Genomic DNA, 24,130 nt, shown 5'->3' on the forward strand with positions numbered 1-24,130 from the left:
TCCTTCACGACAACGCCAGGCCTTATGTTGCACAAGTCGTCAAAGCCGCACTCTAAGAGCTCCAATGGGAGGTTCTTAAGCATCTGCCGTATTTTCTGGATCTTGCACCCACCGATTACCTTATTTTCCGCTCCCTGTCAAACCACTTTTGGCGGAACGGCATCAATAATTGATTAACTTATTGATATAATTATTGCTTTTTGTTTAAATAAATGACTTCGGTAAAACGCTAGAACTTATTCCGCAACCTAATATATATAGTATATGTTTGCAATTGCCTGCCGATTGGCGACCGCTTTTAGAAAAAAGGTTTTTTTCATTTTGGTTATTTAAAATGAAGAAGTCAATATATTTTTTTCTAAATTGGCATACAGTTTATTTATACATTAAAATAATATTATATACTTTTTTTTTTATTTTAATCATTTTAAATGGAGGATGTACACTCAATTCTTCCAGGAAGGTCGCAGCGGAGCTTCGCAATCGGCGGGCATTGTAGCATGGGCGTCAGTGACCTGAATACAAAAAAGCAAACATTTTTTTTGTTTATTAATGTCATAATTTCTATATGAATTAACAATAAATGAAAAAATTCGCGGAATAAAATGCTTAAAACAAATGAGTTTTGGGGCGAATTTTCCTACTATTTTTGCTTCGAAAAAAATATTTTTTCGAAAACTTGAAACACATAGAAAGTAATATCATAAAAAGATGTGTGCAAAATTTCAGGGAGATCGGTCAATAACTTTTCGAGTTATCGTGTACGCCAATTCGAAAAATATTGTTTTGAGAAAAACGCGTCTAAAGTTTGAATATATGCAAATTCAACCTATCCTAGCGCTCGAACGCAAAGACTAGAGTCGTCACGGTTGAGGAGCTATAATATAAGAAATAGTTAAATTTACGTTCTAAACATTTTTTGACATATTCCTAAACAACAAAATTTTTTTCGAAGTTTTACAGGTATCTGTCCTCTTAAAGGGTTGGGTAACAATTACCTCCGATGGTTCAAGTACTGACCATAGTAAAACTTTTGCTGTGGTAGAGAATGACGAAAGCCTTATATCCAATGGTTGGCTGACTCCGAATAGTTCCATTTTTTCTGCCGCGGCATTGGCTATCCTCCAACCGTCAGAGTATGCAACAAATAATAAGGGCAAATTTCTAATAAGTACAGACAGCTTGTCAGTCTGTCTAGCGTTAAAAAATATCTTTCGTGGTAATCAGATCGTTCGACAAACGAGATAAATTAATTAAGTATCCTAACAAAATAAAGCTTCTATGCATACCTAGCCACATAGGCATCCCTGAAAATGCATATGCTGATGCAGCAGCCAAAAATACATATTCCAACCCCTCCATCACTTTCGACACATTCTCCTCGAATAATATCCTTAAAACTACCAACCTCCATTCTTCCCATTTCAAAAGGTTTAAATGGTCTCAATTTAATCATGCATATACCCTTATAAGCCCTGATTGTAAAAAATCCCTACTTACCTTTCCAAACACCAAATCACAACATTCATACGTCTGAGACTCGGTGATGCTAAACTAACACACGAACATTTTCACCTCGGCTCTCCTTCCCGGACTTGCCAGTTTTGTGGAGGGCATCTTTCAATCCAACACTTTCTAGACCTCACCACCAAACGGACTACTGCATTTGGAACTATTGTAACATTCACTCTATTAAATAATGTTACCTTTGACAATGAGCGTAAAGTATACATTTATATGAAATGTATTAATATATCAGACCATGTTAAAAATGTACAGTTAGAAATAAGTAATTTTGTAATCGTCATTAAGCACTGAAGGCCCTAGTAACCAGTGTGCTAATTAAGTTAGGATTATATTGTATAATCCCCTATAAATAATAAAAAGAATAATAATTAGTATTAAGTTGAAAACTAAAACTGGTAAATTTAAAATTAAAGAGTAAAAAATACCTTCTTCAGAGTCATCTTCATCTGAACTATCCCTTTCTTGCACTTGGTTCAACGTTGAATAGTCATTTTGTAGATCATCATCGAATGAAAAGCTAGCATCGGAATTCTCGAGTATATCTAAGACCATTTAAAGGTCGAAATCCTCTGAAAAGTCTATGTATTTTCCTGAATTTCATCACATAACACAATGGCAATTTTTTTGGCAACTGATTTTTTTTCTCTTGGCACGATTGTTTTCTCTTTTTCTTATTTGTAGAGCAAAAGAAAATTGATAACTTAATCTCTGCTTTTCGAAATTAAATCGAAATTAATATAATAACTATGTCTTCTAGAATTTTTTGAAGTCACATAGCACAATCGCTTATTATGGTTTTGAAATGGATATACATACATATGTACATTTCAAATATGAAACTACGGTTTTCTACCAATTCAATTTTCTACTTCACCGACTGTTCGAATCAGCTGTGCAACAGTATAACACTTTTCTACAACTCACCATTCGAATACAACCTTGCTACCTGTTCCATGAATTTCCAATTTGCTTTTGCTGTATTTTTCGCACCTTTCGCTTGGTGATTTGCTTTGGTGCTGAGTTGGTTCTTCTTTTTCTTCTTCAGTTGGCTCGTTTGATTTGTGTGTTTCTATGGTGTACGGAGGTTTTGATCGTTTCAATTCGGTGAAATTTTGTGAAAAATTTGTGCGCTAATCGATAAAATCATAAATTGTTAGCAAAAATATCCATAGGAAACAACGCGCAATAGAAAATGTAAGTGAAAAAGTGTTGGGTGCATCTGGAAATACAAGAAAATATGTAAATTATGTGCAAGTGAAATCGCGAAAGGATTTTGCGTTTATGTTGGAAAAGAAAAAAAATTAAACAAAAACCAGTAATATTTGCATTTAGCAATAACAAAAAACGGTCTATTGGTGTACAAGAGGAATGCAATAAGAAAAATCAATCATGAAAAATTGAAATGAAAATCAATTTTTACTGTCTACTTAATAGTGCAGACACCAACAATGTGTAGTGAATATGAGTAAGGTACCCAGGTAGAGTCGAATACTCGAAAGTTTTCCTAATTGGAACAAATTTTCAGATATTTGTGAGTCACTGCAAATATGATAAATAGGTAAAAGAATTCATGCCCCACCGCCTAAATGAAATTTGCATAAAAATTTCCAAAAAAAAAATTAATGTTCTGCGGTACACTCACTCCCAAAATCGCAGTACCTCCGGCAAGCGAGTACTTGTATGTGTCTTTTTCGGTGTTGTTGCGCGCACGCCCGTTCTACATCGAGCAACCCGCTTTTGCAAATTTTACGACCCGGTCGGTTGTTTCCGGAACACCTTTTCGGCAATATTAAATTCCAGAAAAAAGTGAGAAGTGACAGGCAACAAAACAAATAAAAAGCTGCAAACGCATTGGAAGCAGTATACTCGTAATTGTGTATGAAAAAATCAAGAAGTGGGTGGGGGGTGCGCCGCTGAGGTCGTTCCACTGCGTCGACTGAGTATTTTGTTTGCTTGAGCATACTGCGCTGGAGTGGCACTGCAGAGGAAAGGAAGGCCACGAAAACAAGAGATTCAAAGCGGTGTTTATCAAAATATATTTTCACTGCTGTTGCTATTTATGAGACAAACAAACCCACGAAAATTGATTAAAATTATTTTTATGTATTTAATGTGGCCGTCTTATCAGTGCGAAGTGCAATTACCTTGTATCTTCCTGTTGACTGTGTACAAAAAAAAAAAACAAAAAAAAATAATTCACATTCTTGTATTTCTTTTTTTTTTACTTTTTCTTGATGATTTGTTTTGCCCGTTCTTTGTTGGTTCTTTCATGCGCTCATTTGCTCGTGAACATTTTCTCTTTGCGCTGTGTGTGGCTGTGGTGAAAAAGTTTTGTGTATATTTTTTGCTCTGTCTGTGTAAGTTGCTTTGCTGGGATATTGATAAAGGATCCAAAGTTTTTTTTTGCAATGTTTAAAAATTCTCATTCAAATTTAAATATTTCCGAAAAGTTGGTGAAGCTGTCAAAGAAAGTCATTCAGATTATCTAATGGTAGATTGAGCCAGGTGTTAAGTGAACTTGTGAAGTGTTAGTTTCGAGCGAGGTTTCTCCACGCATGACAGAAATTTGGCGATCTCATGTAGTAGGATAGGTAGGTGTTGTTGTTATAATATCAGAAAACATTTTCCATTTTTGGAAAATGCTGTTGACTGTGTTTACCCTTCATATACCAGCCCTGATCTTTCCGCATGAATTAATCATCTGTAGTAATATAGGCCAACCTCACTTCTCCAACTTCAGATGATTGATAAACGTTTTTAGTTAAAATCAAAGTAGATGATAACGATCCAACACACAATGTCGAGATTTTAATCTCAAGCCTTATAGCTAGCACTTATTGCGAGAAGTGGAAGTCATTTTAAGAGGCAAAAACCCATCCAATAAGGACAAGCAAAAGTACCCAAAAGGTTCACTATGCCAAAAACTTTTGTGCTCAATGCTTTGGCGCTGACTGGCTGAGGTTAAATTATTTTACCAACATTTGGGGCTGTATCATTTATTTTAGTTGCCATATCCGAATACTATTTTTTAGAACACAAAACTCTATTGAAATGAATCCGTAGCTTTTGACTCGATTTCATTTCTATTTTATTTATTATAACTTTTTCTACAAGGGTATCTATTTATTTCTAAAATTCTTTTGATGTATACAAAAAAATAAAAAACGAAATCCATAAACAACTTCATAATTCTTTGTAGTAGTTCCTAAAATCCTGGCAAGTGCCGTAAGTCATCGACCGTCGTCATCTATCAGGTTCGACTATCTGGCTGTTTCGACAGGGTGGCACCATCGCGAAAGGGTTGTTAAATAAGTGGGCTCAATAATTTTGTAAAACCTGTTGCTTTAAGATCTTTTGGTTAAATTTATAATCTATTTCATCGCATGCCACTGTACATACAAGCAAATTATTCGCAAGAATATCTTTTATGAAAATGCACACTTCTGGTAATTCCAGTTTGGATAGAATTTTTTAATTGATTTCAATTAACTGGGATAATTAAGTGCAAAAATTGCATTTAAATGTTATAAGTATGCACAAATGTGTATGTATAGGTATATTGGCATATGCCAAATGCCTAATAATTTCCATATGAAAAAAATAAAGAAAACAAAGCTTCTCTCAATAGGTGAGCACAATAGATCTTTAGATCGAAGTAGTAATTTTTATTTTCATTCATCCTCCATACTTGTTTTTACTCTCCGATAATAATCCAACATTTTTTAGTGACCATTAAACTGCCTTTTCTTTATAAATGAAGGCTCCTTGGCTTAGGAGATGTTCTAGTGCCTCCTATTAACCAGATCAGTTACTGGAAAGCTCTGGTCTAGTAGCAAATAGTTCTTCAGACATCGGTTGATTTATATCCTTCCAAGGACTGTCACCCCTGCAGTATTTCCCAAATATGTACGGTGAATGGTTAGAAACCGGAATGACAATTGTTTTTCCCGACCAAGGTGCGCCACCCTAGTAATTTAACCCTGTTTAATACAGTGTATTTCAACCCTCATTTTTCGTTATTGCAACGTCAGGGCTGGCATTGAGCCTAACCCTTAATATGGAGTACATTTTTTCTACGCTTGCCTAACTCGTTTCACCCCGACCTAAACGGTGATTACAGTTTCATAATGCATTTTTTGATGTATAGAACCAAGCGTTGTACAACCAGAAAACTGCCCAACCTGTAAACCAACCTGGTCGCAATTGCTTTCAAGTTCAAGTGGTCATCAAAAAGGCAAAAGCCTCCACAGCCATTGGTGCTGACGGGTTAAAAACGTTGATACTGGAAGACAAAGTTCCGAAAGGACTCGCATATCTCACTAAGATCTTCAATTGAATACCAGAAGTCTTCTACTCTCGATCTTTGACTTGTTTTCGAAGATAAAACATCTCTCAAATCCTTCTTTCGCCTTTTTAATGCAAGTAACCTAAATCTTTCACACAGGTGCCGTAGCCGAATGGGTTGGTGCGTGACTACCGTTCGGAATTCACAGAGAGAACGTTGGTTCGAATCTCAGTGAAACATCAAAATTATGAAAAATATGTTTCTAATAGCGGTCGCCCCTCGGGAGGCAATGGCAAACCTCCGACTGTATTTCTGCCATGAAAAAGTTCCTCATAAAAAAATATCTGCCGTTCGGAGTCGGCTTGAAACTGTAGGTCCCTCCATTTGTGGAACAACATCAAGACGCACGCCGCAAATAGGAGGAGGAGCTCGGCCTAACACCCAAGAAGGGTGTACGCACCAATTATATATATATGTATATATTTACATATAACCTAAATCTTTCTCCTACTAACTCCTATTTACACCTGGACGATGGAGGCAAACTATCAGTGGAAGTTAAAGTCATTGGCATACACATTAAAGAACCTCAAATCGAGTAGATTTTTGAAGATGTTTTTTTGCTGACGGTGTTGGATGTATTCTACCACACACAAATATGCCGGGCACTCGTTATATGGATCGCAAGCAAAAAAAAAAAAAATTGTCAAACATTTTTTAGCCACTTCAAAAATCCACTTTATATAACAAAGTAAATTCTGACTACAAATTATGATATTTTTATGAAAATTTGTGGAGTTTTTTTTAAGTTGTATAAAGTTTGAAACTTGGTTTTATATGGTTGAACCACACTTTTCATACAAAAATTGGTAAAAATAAATAAGAAACAAATGAATGGTCAAAACTTGTCATAAGTCCTAAGTCCCTGTGCAATAGTCATTAAACGCACTATACTTTTGAAGGGCCTAAGAAAGGTTTGGCAAATCGATAGAATTTTATAATATATATTTCTGAAAAATACAAAAATGCTATTCATTTCGTTATAGTCGTATGAGATTTTATTCAAATTTTGAGAAAAATCGGTCAAATTATTGATGAAAGTTCTTTAGAGAGTCGCAAGAAATTTGCCATGCGATTCTTTACGGCTTTGATGTCAAGTTAAACCTGTGGAAATTTTCAATGAATTCCAAACTGCATATAAAACAAACGCATCATCTCTTAAGACCATTTCTCAGTGAGTTTCAGGACACTAAACAGGACTAGAAGATGATGATCGGTGACTGCACCGCACTAGCAGGTCATAGTGAACTGCTACAACAACAACCATTTGTAAGTGTTACCACAGATGCCAGATTGGAAGGACAGCCAAGATCTTCGATCGACGGGATAAATGAGATCCTAATGAAGACAAAAATTGACAAAGATCCACGAATGACGTAAGAAATGATAGCTTGTGAATTGAGCTTGAATGCAATGACGGTATCACGATCAATGCGATATGATTTAAAGTACAGGGTCCCACAAAAATTGAATGAGACAAGCCCGAGTTCATTTTGCTTAATATTTCCTGAGAAGGTTCGAAAACGGGGAGTCTGGCAACTTGAATATGATCGTAACAGGTGACGAGTCTTGATTTTCCGAGTATGACTCGGAAACTAAACTGTAGTCAATAGTATGAAACCCACAAGGAGTAAATCCACTTGTTCAAATCAGTGGTTATGTGAAATAGATAAAAAATAATGGAGATTCAAAATATCAAATTAAAAATATATTTCTTTATATTTTTTTCTATGTAACTTATTAAACTTTTGTTAGTCCATTCGTACATATAAAAGTTTGTCCTATTATACACCGGTAATTGATTTTCAAATTTATCAAAGTAGTAAATTTTTCGTTCAAGACACTTTTAGGTAAATAAACAGTTACAGTTAAGTATGCAGTAATTTTTTATTTTAAAATTTGTTGCTTAATTTTTCTTTGTTAAGTTGTTAAGCAAGACGCATAGCGCCATAAAGGAAGACGAAAATCGGTTTATGCTATAATAATATAATTTCTTAAACCATTGCTGGAAATCCTTCAAGCGTGAACCAACCAAGTAAAACTCATTAAAACCTGTGCTAATTTCTGCTATTAATATGTATTTTGGTTATTTTGACTTTCTATTTTATGCATACGAGTATCTTCAGCGATTTCAAATAAATTTTTTAATATGTACAAGTTTTGGTTTATGTTTATTTCTTTGCCATTTCAAGAGTAGCATGAGAAAAAAATCGAGGAAAGAATTTGTTTTGCCAGAGGCTTGCCATCGCATGCCAAAAGGCGATAGCTATTAAAAAAAAGCTTTCAATAAATTAATTGCTTAATGCAGGCAGTGGAGGTCGAACCCAGAACTTGTTGTCGGTATGACACTTCAAAACGAACTTGGGTGGGACGGTTGCCACCGGTCGATCTTACCACTGCCATATAAATCCATAAAATGATTTCTAAAACCCAACTGTAGCGTATGCATTTTGGCTTGGCGAATACTTTTGTTAACAACAGACCCCAATTTAATTTCTAATCTAATATCAATATAAGGTATTTTGCCTGTTTTGTTTTCATTAACGCGATTTTATTTGAGGATTTACGCCTCAAAGGAACTCAAAAGACTTCCGAACATGTGTTTTGTAGGGAAGAAAATTTTCAAAATCGCATTGATTTTTGAGCGATTTGAAACTTACTAGGTCATTCAATAAGTTTTGCGGTTCGATAAGAAAAAACAATTTTATGTTTTGAAATACACTTTATCACTCATTATAGTCTCCCTGAATATCAATATTCTTGTTCAAACGAGATTCCAATTTATGGATTCCATCACTGAAGTGAGAATGTAGAAGGGCTACAAAATTCATTCATTTGATGAAAAACGTTTTCCATGCATGCATTTTTTTGGGTCTGGAAGCAAATGGATGTCGCTAAGGGCCAAATTTGGTAAATACGGTGGATGCTCCAAGAATTCTCTAAAGTTAGTTCATGGATTTTAGCAGAGAAAGAGAAAGCCGCATTCGAATGTGTTTTTGTTCCATCGTTAGCGAATGTGCACACAGCTTTCTGAAACCCAATACTTCAATCAAAATATTGCCTCCACTGCCCAATGAGATGCCAGGGCTTCTACTAAATCTATTACAGTCTCTTGACGATTTTCCAATACGATTTCGTTTATTTTTTCTAAAATTTCTGGTGTTATTTCTGTTTTTGGACGTCCTTGCCGTGGATCGTCTTCAAGGCTTGCTCGATCACGTTTAAATTGAGCGACCCTTCTTTCTGCTGTACTAATTGATGGCGAAAATTCCTCCGTTCATAAATTTCCTTTGCTTTTAGATCTTCCAAAAATAAAAATTCATTCACTGTAAGATACTTCATTTTTTCCATTGTAGAAAATATTCTGACACGTCGATACTAAATGGCTCGTAAACAAAGAATGAATCGACAGATTAAAATGAAACTTCCCTTTTAATGTACTTTGAAAAGACCTCCCAATCACACTTAAATTCAGGTTACCGGATCACTGCAGTGTGTTCCAAGCAGTGGTAGCCGCAATCAAAGAAGCAGTAATAATTTTCAAGAAAGTAAATATTTACTCCGAAAGCCAAGCGGCTATTAGCGCCTTGGGATCAATGACGGTACATTCCAAACTGGTCAGGAAATGCCTGGTTTCACTTTCCATTGCATCCGAATTCTTTGACATAAGGCTTATCTGGGTACCTCGTTTTTAACGTATTACGATCCCCTTAACAACCTACTCCTTGTAAGGTCGCGAAATTCTTTGGCCACGTGTGAATCACAGGCACTCGAGGGATCGTCTGAGGATGACAAGATCTCAGCTCTCAAACTTTGTGGCTGCCCCACAGGAATTATTTTGATTCCTTTTTGCGTCAGCTATATGGAGGATGAGGTGGAATAATCTCAGCACCTTCTACGTAGCTGCACTGCTGTCGCGGAACTAAGATTTAGGCATCTTGGTTCTCACTTCTTTCCTACGTCTGCTAATATAGCAGGCCTCGATATCAAAAATCTGATGAACTTCATCGGCTGCATAAAGCGGTTAACCTAACCGCAAATCAGTCACCGTTCGCAATCCACAAATACTCAGGTTTTGTGGGATAATCACAACTTAATATTTACCATTCTCGCATTTAGTTACCATTTCCATGCACAACGCAGTGGACGTTCACATGAGGCGGTAACACTAGGAAACATAAATCGTTTTGAATGGAAAGTGAAGTTGCGTGAATTAACCGACATCGTAAAGATATCAAAAGAACGTGTTGGCTTTATATTGCATGAGCACTATGAGAAAGTTCATTGTTGACTAAAGACAAGAACGTGTTGATGATTCTGAGCAGTGTTTGACCATGTTTAAACGTAATAAACCGGAATTATTGCGTCGATATGTGACAATGTATGAAACATGGATCCATATCACTTCACTCCGAAATCAAAACGATCATCATCTGAATGGACAGCAACTGTCGGAATGGAGCACAACAATCGGCTAGAAAGGTTATGGTCTCGATATTTTGGGATATGCATGGTGTAATAGTCATAGACTATCTTGACGCACTGTGGCCATCTGTTGCACCGGAGCTTTTCCGACTACTTCAGGCCCGGCACTAGATGCTCTGATTGGTTTACAACCACTTGATGCTTTCATCCAAGGAGAGGCCTTGAAGGCCATCTGCAGACTGAAACACAGTGGGAACTGGTACGACCCTTGTTCGGCATTGGAACACAGAGAAGGCATGGGCATCGATCCAACGATTCTCTCCATGCCCCTTGACTCCATGCCATCAAGGGTCGGACTTGAAAAGAGATACAGTGTAGTGTTACCAGAGGCTCAGCTGTGGGGAGACTCAGAAAATGAGCCCGGCAAACACTGTTTTCGTATTTTTACGGATGGCTCCAGGACCGAGCATGGCTCCGGCTCTGGGGTCTACGTGGAATCCAGCGGGACAAAACTGCTCTTTGCTCTTGGAATGCATGCATCTGTGTTTCAAGCGGAGGTGTATGCAGTCCAAGAAGCGATGAACTTTGTTGTGGAAAAACGATGGAGAGGCAGATCTATATGTATCTGCAGCGACAGCCAAGCTGCGCTTATGGTCTTAGACAGCCCTCCAACCACATCAGGGGTAGTCAAGTCCTGTAAATCCAGGCTGAACTATGTCGGTAGACATAATAGCCTGATGCTAACATGGGTCCCGGGACACGTCGGTATCGCGGGTAACGAGACCTCTGACCAACTTCTTTGGCCCAGAGCCCGTTTTGCCACTCCCCTCTGCGGCCATCACGGCCACGGTTAGCAAATGGGTAACTACCACCTACAAGCGAGCTTGGCAGGCTGAGAGAGGCTGCAGATGGACAAAATTGATGTTACCTGTCATGTCCGATCGACTGTCGCAAACTCTTCTGCCATTAGCTTGTGAAGAGGAGGATGAGACGGCGGACCACTTCCTGTGTGTCTGCCCCGCCTTCGCTCGAATCAGGTTTGAGGTCTTTGGCACTGATGTGTTAAGAAGCGACCATCTTGGCTCCTTGGCACCACAAGATCTACTCAGATTTCTTGGGAGATCGGGTAGATTTAAAGAAAATTAAAAGGGAATCCAAGTGTAGTACAATGGACTCAATTAATGTCTGGGAGCTGCACTTGCTAGTTGTCCCGACAAAAAAAAAAAAAAAAAAAAAATCTTGAGAAGGGAAATACAATCAACAGTGAATATTATATGGCGTTGTTGGCGCGTTTCGAGGCCGAAATTCCAAAGAAACGTCCGTGTATGGTAAAGAAAAAAATGTGTTTCATCAAGACAACGCACCGTATAACAAGTCAATCAAAACAATGGCAAAACTACATGAATTGAACTTCGAACTGCTGACACATCCACCATATTCGCCAGATTTAGCTCCCAGCGACTACTGGCTTTTCGCAGACCAGAAAAAATGCTCGCCGATAAGAAATTTCGCTCGAATGTAGAGGGTATGCCTGAAACTGAGTCCTATTTTGAGGCAGAAGATAAATCGTTCTACAAAAGTGGCATTGAAATGTTAGAGCGGCACTGGAAAAATGGCGTTGTTTTTGATAGAAATTACGTTGATAAATAAGGGTAATTTTGAACAAAAACAAAGTGTGTTCTTTGTTAGGCCCGGGATTTTTCAGCCCATGCGTTATTGGGCATCTTCCAATAAAATGCTCAACGTCTTTTTTTCATTTAGATTGCGGAGTGTATAATTATTAATATATTGTAAATATTATAGGGACCATTTAATTTCAAAAGATTGCATCTTGCTTAAATATTACGGATACGCGGGGTGCCTTTTATATGTCGGGATTAGAGAACAAAAACAAATTTTAATCATCGAAAATCACTTTATTGTTTTTCAAAACATTCTCCATGAAGTTCTATACACTTTTGCATGCGTTTGAACCAATTGTTGAAGCACTTTTGCCACTCTGAATGAGGTACCTCTAAAACATCCATTCTGAATGCTGCAACCGCTTCTTCAGGTGTCGAAAAACGTTGACCTCTCAGTTTGTTTTTTACGTACGGGAATAAAAAGAAATCATTCGGTGCCAAGTCAGGACTATACGGCGGATGACCCATTAATTCGATGTTTTGGGTGCTCAAAAAAGCAGTTGTTTGAGTCGATGTGTGAGAGCTCGCATTGTCCTGGTGAAGAGTGATCCGTCTTTGGCGATTGGTTTTCCTAACAAATGGTTGTGTACCACTCAGAATTTACTGTTCTGCGTTGTTCTAGTGGTACGGTTGCGACATGCCCAGTTTTTCCGAAAAAGCAGGCGACCATTTGCTTGGAAGTGCTTCGTGCGCGAACAACTTTTGTTGGATTTGGCTCATCTTGAAACACCCATACAGTCGACTGCTGTTTACTTTCGGGCTCATACTCGTAAATCCATGATTCATCACCTGTCACGATGTCATAGACGTGTTTCGAGTCTTTTTTTGAGCGATTGACAAATTGTGTGGAATCCAACGCGAACAAATTTTTTTGACAGTCAAATGTTTATGCAATATTGAATGTATGCTGGTCCCACTAATGCCTAAGATTGTCTCAATCTCACGATAGGTCACATGACGATTTTGCAATATCAGTTCGCGCACAGCATCAATGGTTTTCGGATCAACAACGGATTTTGAACGACCTTGACGAAATTCGTCTTGGAGTGAACTACGACCACGATTGAATTCACCATACCATCGATAAATATTGGTCCTTGATGGAGCTTCATCGCCAAAAAATGAATTAAGTTCATCCATGCAATGTTGCTGAGTTAATCCACGTCGAAAGTTGTAAAAAATAATCGCACGAAAATGTTCACGATTTAATTCAATTTTTGGACCGAGATGAATCTTTTAAGTTACTGTAAACAACACAAATTGCGCTGGTATATCAAAACGTTCTGAGTACGTAAGAGCCAAAAAATGTCAAACTTTGCGATACAGCTGTCAGTTGCCAGATTGCAACACCAGGGTTGCCAAATCCCGACATATAAAAGGCACCCCTCGTATTTTGTACCTACCAATTTTATCATTAAAGTTAGTTTTTCCTCTGTAGGAAACTAAATGTTTATATATGTATTTCTTCCGTATTTTTTTGAGAATTGTCTCGAATTGTATTATTCCTCACGTCCTTTTTTTCCTTTCCAAACATTTGGGTTTCGATTTCTATATTCCCATCTTAAATTGGATATATTTTTCGCAATACCTTCAGTGGCAGATTATGTGGTAGTCTGTTGTTGCTGTACTCAAACATTTTTCTTTGTATATAATAATTTAGATGTAGTGCAAGCGTATAGATGCCCCACTTTCCGTATTCGTTTCCAAAATTATGGCATAAGTAGGCGAGCATTCTGGAAGTTTTACGATTTTTTGAACAAAATATATATTTTTTTAAAGTTGGAGCTTGGGTACCTATTCAAACAGAGTGTAACCCAATACTTGAGCAGCATTGCTTTGATTGGCATGGCATATGGCTTGAAACATTTGCCATTTTGAGCTGAATTTTTTTTTTTAAATAATCTTGTCTAAGCTGAATTTATACTAATTTTTGCTGAAGTGTTACGTTTCATAAGGTGTTTTTGAAAACTAACTTTAGGAGTCAGTATTTTTTTCCTTGTTATTGGCTTGCTCAAATCGTATATCTCAATTCTATTTGAGGCGTAGGGCATGTGTCTAGCTTGTTGCACAGTGTTTAATAGAGTCTCAAAGTAGTCCTTAAAAGCCGAAGCGCCAACACCTGATCCGATTTTTTTCGTTTTTTAACAAATTAACAGGTATTAAAATCGAGCTTGTAGTTTTTCGCTGCCGTTTTTACTACTTTTAGCAACCTTATGAGTAGCTTTGCATCAGTAAAATTCCTGAAGAATTAACCAACAAAATCTGCTATTCCTAAACAAAATTCATAATATTGCCTATAAATTGCTTATACATCACTAACCTAATGAAAACAAAAAGAATATTCACGTGAAATCGCTTCAAAAATAGAAAGTCTGTGGAAAATTGCAACTTAAACGTATTTTAAAGAATGCTAACTTTAAGGTCTAAAATCGTTTCTAGATGCAATTACTGCATATTATTGTAAAAGCATGCACTACAATGCATGTAATGAGTGAATAAACGTTCTCGCAGATATGTGTGCTTGTAGTAGATATGCGTGTGTGCACAAAAGTGTGGCTGAAGGTGTGCTCTGATTTTTACGCGTAAGGCCAAATGTAAATGTACTTTTCATGTAATGCCCAATGCCTCAGAAATGCCAAAGCAAGCAGCGAAATTCCAAAACAGACGCTAAGGTTGAGTCAAAGGTATTGCGTTGTGCGCTAACAAAAGAATAAAATTAAAAAAAATACGATAACCAGGGAAAATATATATTCTTGTTTGTATGTATTCACGAGTATTTGTTGTATACCTTTACAGTATCGGTAATAATTGTACCACCCCCTTAGGATTTTGTTCTCAAAGTTTTGTGACTGCACTGTTGCTCACTAGTAAACAGTACAGCGCACGCTCGATAACGTGAACTAATTCAAACCAAGGCAGTTCACGTTAACAAAACTGTTCACGTTTTGGAATGCCCAAAAAGACTAAGTAAATATATTTTTGCACATTTAAATTCACATTGTATTCTTGTTTTCGTTACATATTAATTGAAAATTAAGTCATACGATGGTTTTATTTAAAAAAAAAAACAGTAATCTTTGTTTGTATCAGGATTTAAACTACTAAGGAGATCGACGGTGTTGCTCATCAAGGTGCGAAGTTCAGCTTCCAATTTTTCTTTTAAAACGGAGCATTATCTTTGGGATCATCATTGTTTACCGCAAAATTTAAAATACTTTTCCAGCACTTAGCTAATGCTGCTTCACCAATACGAAACCAAGCCGCATCCAAAAGATTTATAGCTGTTTTCAAGTTAATTTTTTTCAACGACTCGAGCAAATCAGACTTTGTCGCTGGTATTGAAGCTAGAAGGCTGTTTCTGTAATGCAACTTAGTGAGTTTTATTGCGTTCTGATCTATCGGTTGAATGAGGGGAGTAACGTTTGGTGGCATAAACATTGCCGAAATTTGCCCATTCTCCGTTGTCAGTTCAGCTTCATTTGGGTGAGAAGAAGCGTTGTCGATCAGGAGGAGAGCTTTAATTGGTAAGGCTTTCTCCTTTAAAAACGATGTAACCTTAAAAAACAACCAGTTAACCTTAAAAATCGGACAAAACTTAGAAGGAATATTCACCTGTGGAACAAATGACTCATGAAACCATTGTTTGAAAATAGCCGACGTTATCCAGGCGGATTTCGAGCTCTTATAGTCGGTGGGACACTGAAAGTTTTTAAAGCAGCATGGATTCTTCGCCTTTCCAATTACCAAAAGCTTAAGCATGTGGGATCCAGTGGCGTTTGAACAGCATAAAAACGTGATTCGCTGCTTCTCGGACTTTACCCCTGGGGCTCTCTTCTCAAAACTTGACGCGTAGGTTTTCTCTGGCAAAAGTCTCCAGAATAACCCCGACTCATCGGCATCATATAACTGATCGTTGCATAACTCCAATTCGGCCATTTTAGCTTTAAGTTTCTCTTTCTAGCTGAGGTTGCGAAGACAGTTTTTCGCCTGATATTTTAAGAAGACGAATACCGTACGTCTTCTTGAATCCTTGGAGCCTTCCATCACTAGCGGAGAAATTTGTTTCATTTTCTTTAAATTTTGCATGCAGTGTTTTTGCCTTTTCTTTAAACATTAGAGCACTTACTGGCCAGTTTTTATCTCGCATTCGGATAAACCAACGATAAAGAGATCTCTCCATTTTGGGCAACTCTGGAGAACGCAGTGTTTTTCTATTTCCAGGTCCATAATACGTGTTGTTTATGCATTTTAAAATCCATTGCTTTTTCGCTTTAATGTTACATATTGTTGTTTTACCAACATTATATTTCTTTGCTAAAATCGTGACAGATGAGCCGAGAATTTTAGCCTTTTGTTTTTTAATGTCAAGAACACGGGGTTTTTAGAACTCATTTTCACCAGAAAACATAAGACGAAACACTCTTTGCAAAACCAAAACCGCGACTGAAATATTTTACTTCTTACATTCAATTACGAATAAAATGCTTATTTTATAATTAAGGGATTCCACAATTCCAGAATTACTTGAGAACAATGTAAACTACATTCAAATAATTGTAACGGTTAGTGTTCATGTTATAGAGCTTTTTGGGTTTGTTCACGTAGAGTAGTCAATGCACAAAAATGTCTGTTCACGTTTTCTGGTGTCCACGCTTTAGAGCGGTCACGTTATCGAGCGTGCGTTGTACTTTGCATGAATTAGAAACTATTTTAGTTAGAATTAGAAAGCTTACACCAATTGTGTGGAAATTATTCAACCAGCCGATAAGTTATTACAGGTTTCAAGATTTTTGTAGACATGCCACACATACCCTATGATCAGAAAGTACCAGGAATGTTTAATTTAAACGAACCGAAAGCGTAGTGCACCATGAGTACCTCGCATGGGGCCAGACAGTCAATAAAGAATATTATTTATCCGTTTTGAAGCGTTTGAGAGATGCTGTACGTCGCAAATGGCCGGAAATGTGGGCAAACAATTCTTGGATTTTGCATGAGGATAACGCGCCATCGCACCGACCAAACACCAAGTAAATATCATCGTGCAAACATCATATTCACCTGATATGGTTCCGTGAAACTTCTTTTTGTTTCCCAAGTCAAGTTACTACTTCGTGGAAGGAGATTTCAGTCGATAGAGGAGATCAAACAGAATGCGACGAAGGAGCTGAAGGCCATCCCTTCGTCGGCCTACCAGGAGTTCATGGAGGACTGGGTTAAACGTTGCCACATGTGTGTTGCTTCAGATGGGTAACATTTTGAAGGAGATAAAATAAATTTGACTGAAATTTAACTCTGTTTTGTTTTATTTAAACATTCCCGGTACTTTCTGATCATAGTCTATACTCTAAATACCGCAGAAAAGCCTCGCTAAATCAAAATGGCACCACAAAATTCTTCCAGCTAGGTATATACTTAAAAGTAATTAAATTTCGATCAGCATAAGCACAGTAAGAGCTGAACTGCAATCTTTATTATTTTTGTGTATTTTTAAAGATAATCCTTTCCAAACGTTGGCCGCAATTGCGCCGTATTTTGATCATCCGTAAACACCAATTTTGAATGACTCGCTGGAGGACTTCGCTCGGCATCTCGTGAATAACTTTTGTAATGTTGGCTTCCAATGCCTTAATCAAAGCTGGTTTATCCACACAGCATTTAGACTTTCCATATCCCTACAAATAAAAGTGCAAAGGTGTGATATCACACGATATTGGTGGTCAATCCACTGGTCCGAGACCACATATAAATTGCTCACCGAAACTACGACGGAGTAAATCCATTGGTTCACGGCCAGTAGCGGGTTTCAATTTCCGACATCAAAAAGTCGTTTATCATGGCGTGATAGCGTGCACCATATGCCAGTCTCCAACACATATGCCGCACCACACGATTGTTTTCAATGGATATAATGGTTGTTCTTGAATTGCTTCGGATGGCTCTTCAGCCCAAAACGGCATATTGGATAAAGTACCTTCAATCTGATGACCCTTTACAATAAAGTCACATTTGAATCTTTCAAATCCACCTAACGGGACTGATGCTTCGAATGCAGTGTTCAAATTAGTTATGCTCTTTGTCTTGGTTTCCACCGGCCTGAACATTGCCTTTTTATAGTCCTCTTAAAAAGTTTTGAGTATTTGTTCGCCTTATTTCAACTTTTAAATTGAAATATTTGATATTGCCCGATTTAGATCAAATTAACTTTTCAAAATTCTGCTATTGAGGGAGTCCTATTGATAAAACAGCTGAACTGGTAATTTTCACTGACCTCTCTGAATACGGGTTTGTGCCATCAAAAAATCTTGCAAATGTTTGAAAAAGTGATAAAGTGACCTATTGGCCAGTCCTGGGTTATAGGGGCGTTGCGATATAACCTCCCATCTAAGCTTTCGTAGCTTTTGGCGCGTCAATAAAGCTTTGAACGATTTGGCGTTCTCCTTGTGAAACCCAATACCATCTATTCTGGGTACTTCTGGTTGACAGTCTGCTTCAATCTGCGTAGTTTTTTATAGTAGAGGCTCGAACTGCTAGTTTGGCTCGACGGGAACAGCTCATAAAAAATTATTCTCTTCTAATCACACCAAATACACATTACAACTTTATTGACGGTTACTCCAGGTTTGACGATCTTTTGTGCAGTCTAATCCCAATTTGACCGTGATCAACTTTTATGTTCATGTGACCCTTCGTTTAAGAATCGTAGAGGTCAATCCGGTCCAAAATATTTTTTTGCGTTAATTTGTGTGGCGTTCAAACACTGAGGTTCTTCTTGAGGCGAGCTTTTTGCGAATGGTTTTAACGCGTGCTTTACTGTTCCTCGGCAATGAAATAAGTGCTCACATGTCGGTACGATTCCACGATTTCTATGATTTGATCAACATTTTTAAGGATCGGTTTACCCGAGCATGCCATATATTCGACGCCCACATTACCAGAACGAAATCATTCTTGTTGCATTCCATACTGCACGGGGTCTGTGGATAAACCGGGGGACGGAGGCGACTTTATCAGGTTTATCTGCGCAAGGCGGTATTCTCTCACCATTTCTCTGAGTTGTAGCTGTCAATGACTTGCTGGAGGAGCAGGTGAGAATGAGCTGCAGAGTGATTGCTTGCGCAGATGACGTGGCACTAATTGTGAACGGGAAGTTTATGGATATCTACACGCAGTTGTTAGTTGGACGGCGGACTGCGGCCTCTAAGTAAATCCTCTTAAGATGGAGTTCGTCTTATTTACGAGGAAATATAAAATACCCAGAGCTCAACTCCCCTTAATAGATGCCTTTTCGTTGGTGGTTTCTGACAAGGTGAAATATTTAAGTCTAATCCTTAACAGAAGGCTAAAATTTAAGCCAAACATTGAGAAGAGGATAAGGAAGACAACGGTCGCCTTGTCTGAATGCCTCTCTCGAATAGAGCTGTATTTTGACTCTATAATACAATTACAAAATCAATTCTGTTGTATGGTGTCCTTGTCTGGTGGAACTCATTGGCGTGGTGAAGAAGCTGGAGAAAGTTGCATGGTCAGCTCTCATTGGAATTAGTGGTGCGCTTCGAACTACTTCTACTTTAGTGCATAATGTAATGTTAAATGTAGTACCCGTAGACATCGCAGCAAAGCGGCCGCTGCATGTGTCACAATCAGACTGAGAGGCTTGGGCTACAGACTTGACCTCACTTACGAATGCTCAAGCATCCTTCGAAAGTTTGGGTTCATCGCCTTGGCGACTGATCTATGTACACCTTCGCTTAGTTTCCACTCACATTATTTCGTAGTAAGAGTGAAGCATGAACCTGTTCACGGATGGCATGAAGCGGTTAACAGCACTGTAACCCAGTCATCGTTCGGTCTTCATCCACAAATACTCAACCACACCTCCATAAATATTATCACCATGCCAGGGCTCCTCATATTGAGTCACCGGGCTGCAAGTGCCTGTCGGGTTATTAAGCTCATATAAATAACCTTGTTTTGAAGGGGTTGTAATGCACATTTACCTCCCCCCTATCTACCTCGGCCCTGGAGAGTCCACTAAGCTAAATAAATTGCTACAAAATTGTATCGACCGAATGGTTTTCATAAAATTTAGTCAAGGTGGCCACAGGTCTGATATTATTTATAAGCACTAAATGCCATAAAATTTGCAAGCTAATAAACACAAAATATTGGACGCTTGCTTGAATTTGTTTGTATTTTCTTGAAAAAAGAAATCCAGTCTACCTAAAAGATCAAACATAAACATTTTTTTTTTTAACTTTTTGCCTTTTGAGGGCATGAATTCCAACGAAAGCCGCATTTTTTATTGTGACTTGTTATTATAAGTATTCACTTACAAATGAAACGTAACTTAAAAAAATTACTATCAATCGGCATAAAAAATGTGTTCCCTCAGTTTCCGTCGAATTCGCTTGTAGATAAGTCTTTGTTAGTGTACCCTTTTGCTTTCTGCACCTACTTTATTGTTTTTATTATTTTCATTTTTTTTATTTTTATTTTTTTTTATTTATTTGTTTTTTTTTTTTTTTTTAATCTTATTCACTTTGATTTCTTTTGGTCTCATGTCTTATTTGTTATTTATTTATTTTTGTATATAATTTCTCTTTTCTGTTGCTCGTTTTGGTATTGACACAAATAATTTACGCTATGTTGTTGTTGCCATTGCTGCTGCTGCTGCGCCCGGTTTATGGAACGCATGCTCGTTGGTGCTTTTATTGTGTGGCCTCTTAGCTTAAGGTGGTTCTTAGTACTTCAGCAAAATGTGGGCAAGCTGATCGTGACGGTGTATGTGTGTGTGTGTGAGTACGAAATGGGTCTGTTGTGCACATACATATTAAAAATGGGTGTGTGCGCATGCGTGTTTGCCTTTGATTCGTATTTGTTTCGTTTTTGTTGCTCATACGAGTGTATCAACGTAATATTTTTTCATAGAATTATATTTTCCCCCTATTTCTTATAATCCATAAATATTCACCTAACATAATTGAATAGTTGTAGAGTCGGTTGGAGTCATTATACTTTCCACCTTCACCCACTGACCGCCCTGCTGCCCCTTCTCCATTTGATGTGTGTGCCATTACTAAGCACTTAAATGTTCGCATTTTTTTACTATTTGTAATTGTTGTCTGGTGTGATATGAAATTCTAATGTGTCAAATGTGTGTCAAAACCGGATCTGTGCACGAAACAGTGTCGTTCTTCGATCCATTAGTGGCGCGGACACGAAATTGTTTATAAGTGTTATTAAGTGTCTGTGCACGTTCACAGTCCGAATCAGAAATAGCGAAAGTTACTGTGTTTTTAAATAACTATCGATTTGCATTCCTTTAAGATTTGCTTCCAAGAAAGCGGCAAGTTGCTGAAAATTTACACATGTCTTAACCAGCTGTTATAACACTCTCGAAGTGGAATCAGTTTTCATGAAGGCGAGTGCCGCATGTTTAAATTAAAAACGGAGACACTAACTGATCGCTGAGTGAGACCTTACTTCAAGAAAAAGAAAATCCAATTTTTATTTATGAATATTAACAAACTTAAAGACCCTGATGTGCATAGGATGTTAAGGGATTTTTATGACGAAACAAGTTTGGTAAAGACGAAAAGACTAACCAGAGGTTATCTATGTCAGATGGCTATGTTTCTATCCTGCAAAGGTTTCATTTTGTTGCAAAGTTTTTAGCCACTGTTATGGTTTTAGGTCTTACGAGCAACAAAGAAAATTCCACCACACTTCTTTACTCAAAGATTTCGAGTGAATTCCCCTGTATATATCAAGTTTCTAGAGATAGTAGTAAAACCCTGGATTGATAGTATACGCGGTGACAGCCCATAAATCTTTTGGCCAACTTCTGCTTCTTCACACAAAGGGATGGTGACACAAGATTGGATGACTGAAAATGTTCATGGCCACATAACACCGAATTTATGACCGCTAAATTCCCCAGACCTGGATTACTAAACAAGGGGCGTAGTTGAGGGTGTAACCAAAAACTAAATACCGTTGCTTCTCTCCGTTATGGTCAATATGACTAAGGAGCATTTGATTCGAGCAAGCCATCGTTTACGGACCGTTTACTTGATGATCGCAACTTATGCGGGGAAGCTTGCACTTCCGTACAACCCCATTGCAGAAGCTGTGGGGATCCGGCAGAGAAAGATATTGGTGAACACTTCCTTTGCAAATGTCCGGGTCTGACGGCTAGGCGTTTGAGGTTTCTTAGAGTGGGATAGCCTGATGCAGTTCTCCTGCCGAGATTCCGTTTCTCTCCTTCACTAAATCAATGGTACTCCACTACATTATAGTATCAAAACGGCACTTTAGTGCTACTTGTAGTGTATCTGAGGCACTCTTGTCATCTAACCTACCTACCTACTTATAAATGAAAAAAGGAGCTAGTTAGTTGTTTTGCCCGAATATGGAGTTAGCAGCTTTTACTGAGACGGCGACGATATATTGGTTTTTATTTAAGTTAGAAAGATTTCTCTTACAAAAAACAGGTCATTCGGTGGTCATGGAGGTCTATTGCGGTGTAAAGGATAGATTTCCTCCAGCAAAAATGTGTCTGAGCTCTGAAACTCATTCCTAGAAGTGCAGTGCTTTCGTATAGAAAGTGTGGAATGAGCTCGTATCTGTCAAAAATGACAAAAAAAAAAAAATTCCCCAAAAATGTTGAGCAAAAAATTTTATTTAATTTTTTCTAAAATAAATAAAAAAAAATTCATTTTTAATTCAAATTGAACATTTGTTGACAAAAATTTTTCCTAAAAATTTTCCAAAATTTTTTTTTTTCAAAATTCTTTTTCAAATTTTTTGAAAAGTATATTTTATCCCATAAAATAAAGATAATTTGTTTTTGAATATTTAAAAGAACCGAAGATATTTTACTTTAAAAAACTCAATACCAAAATAAATACTTTAAAAAACTCTATACCAATTCAATATCCCGGATCGAAAATAATGGTTGTTTTCGAAGTTTCAATTCAAAAATCAGTTCGAAAGAATTTGCCTATTCCGCATTGTATATAGCACTGTGATGCTTGTTAGCCAAGGAACATTAATCCTATATGATTTGAATTTTACAGACTTTTCGAGAAATCCAGCAGTTAAGCGTTATTTTTTTACCGAATATGTGGAAATTGAGACTTTTCCGAAATAAGAGTTAACAAAAATAAAAGTTAAAGTTTAATACTTATTTTTCCGATCTTGTTTAACATTTTTGATTGAAAACGTATCGATGAAAAAATAACAATTATTTATTGATTCGTTTGAAAGAAATCTTAACAGTTACGCTCCCTGCTGAAAATTATTAATTTAGGTTCAACATTTTTCAGTTTTCTTTTTGTTATATCAGGCACACAAACAAACCAATTTGCAGAAAAATATACGACTATGCCCAAATTGCTTGGATCACTTGACATGAAATTGCTGTACACGGGTATAAAACCTACAACGCTATGGGGGAATTCCAAATTACGGGCAAATGGTCAGGCCACATGGAATTTACATATAAATTATGATAGCAGATATATGCGAATATATTTTGTTGTAGTTCTGCCATAGTAATCAGGCTATTTGCACTTAATTACAAATTGCCCTTATGTGCCCGTATTTTGCACCCCATCATTAAATTGAATGGATAAAGTGATAAGCGTAAAATGGCAAGTGACACCTCCATGATTGCCATGATTTTTGTTTTTACGATAGCAGCGTCCGATTATCTGTTGCCACATTTACAGCTGTTTGTGTGAATTTTTAGCGCCACTAATGATATGAATTAACACGATCATTTTCATTGTCCACGTAATAATGCCGTCAGTTAATTTATCATCAGAGCTTTGCAATGTTACTACAGGTGCCGCTCATCAGCTGTTCTTTTGCACAACGGCCCCAGTAATTCATGCCACGACGCAGTAACTCGTGCCACCACTCATGCGGCCAGTTAATCAGTCAGTAAGCCGATGAACATTACAAAATGCTTTATTGCGTGAGATCAGCAGAAATACGTTTTTAATTCATTTTTTTTTTGCAAATGTCGCTGAGTGAGCTATTATTAAATATACATACATATTATGTACGTACGTACGTACTTGTAGATGGGTGTGTAAAAATAGTATAATATATAATTTCTCTCTTCTTCTTTTTCCTCCCTTTT

The 24,130-nt window shown here is 37.4% G+C and overlaps 2 protein-coding genes across 5 annotated transcripts in view; one reads left to right on the forward strand and one right to left on the reverse strand.

The window, feature by feature from the left end:
• The first annotated feature begins 2,559 nt into the window (after window positions 1-2,559).
• Window positions 2,560-24,130, forward strand: part of LOC128870262 (unconventional myosin-XVIIIa) — a 255,787-nt gene continuing 234,216 nt past the window's right edge. For 2 of the 4 annotated variants that reach the window (XM_054112870.1, XM_054112875.1), the window contains exon 1: window positions 2,560-2,721. The gene's annotated coding sequence lies outside the window, so the exon portion shown is untranslated. The remainder of the gene's footprint in view (window positions 2,722-24,130) is intronic. The other 2 variants (XM_054112865.1, XM_054112893.1) reach the window with 1 other exon arrangement.
• LOC128860551 (jerky protein homolog-like) lies at window positions 15,322-15,915 on the reverse strand (the record flags this gene model as incomplete). The annotated part of the gene is made up of 2 exons (XM_054098181.1): window positions 15,592-15,915; window positions 15,322-15,534 (listed from the first exon to the last, which is right to left on the reverse strand). Coding segments are annotated over exons 1-2 (537 nt in total), but the record flags the coding sequence as incomplete, so codon positions are not given.

This window comes from Anastrepha ludens, chromosome 2, assembly GCF_028408465.1.
Source record: "Anastrepha ludens isolate Willacy chromosome 2, idAnaLude1.1, whole genome shotgun sequence".
Taxonomy (NCBI): domain Eukaryota; kingdom Metazoa; phylum Arthropoda; class Insecta; order Diptera; family Tephritidae; genus Anastrepha; species Anastrepha ludens.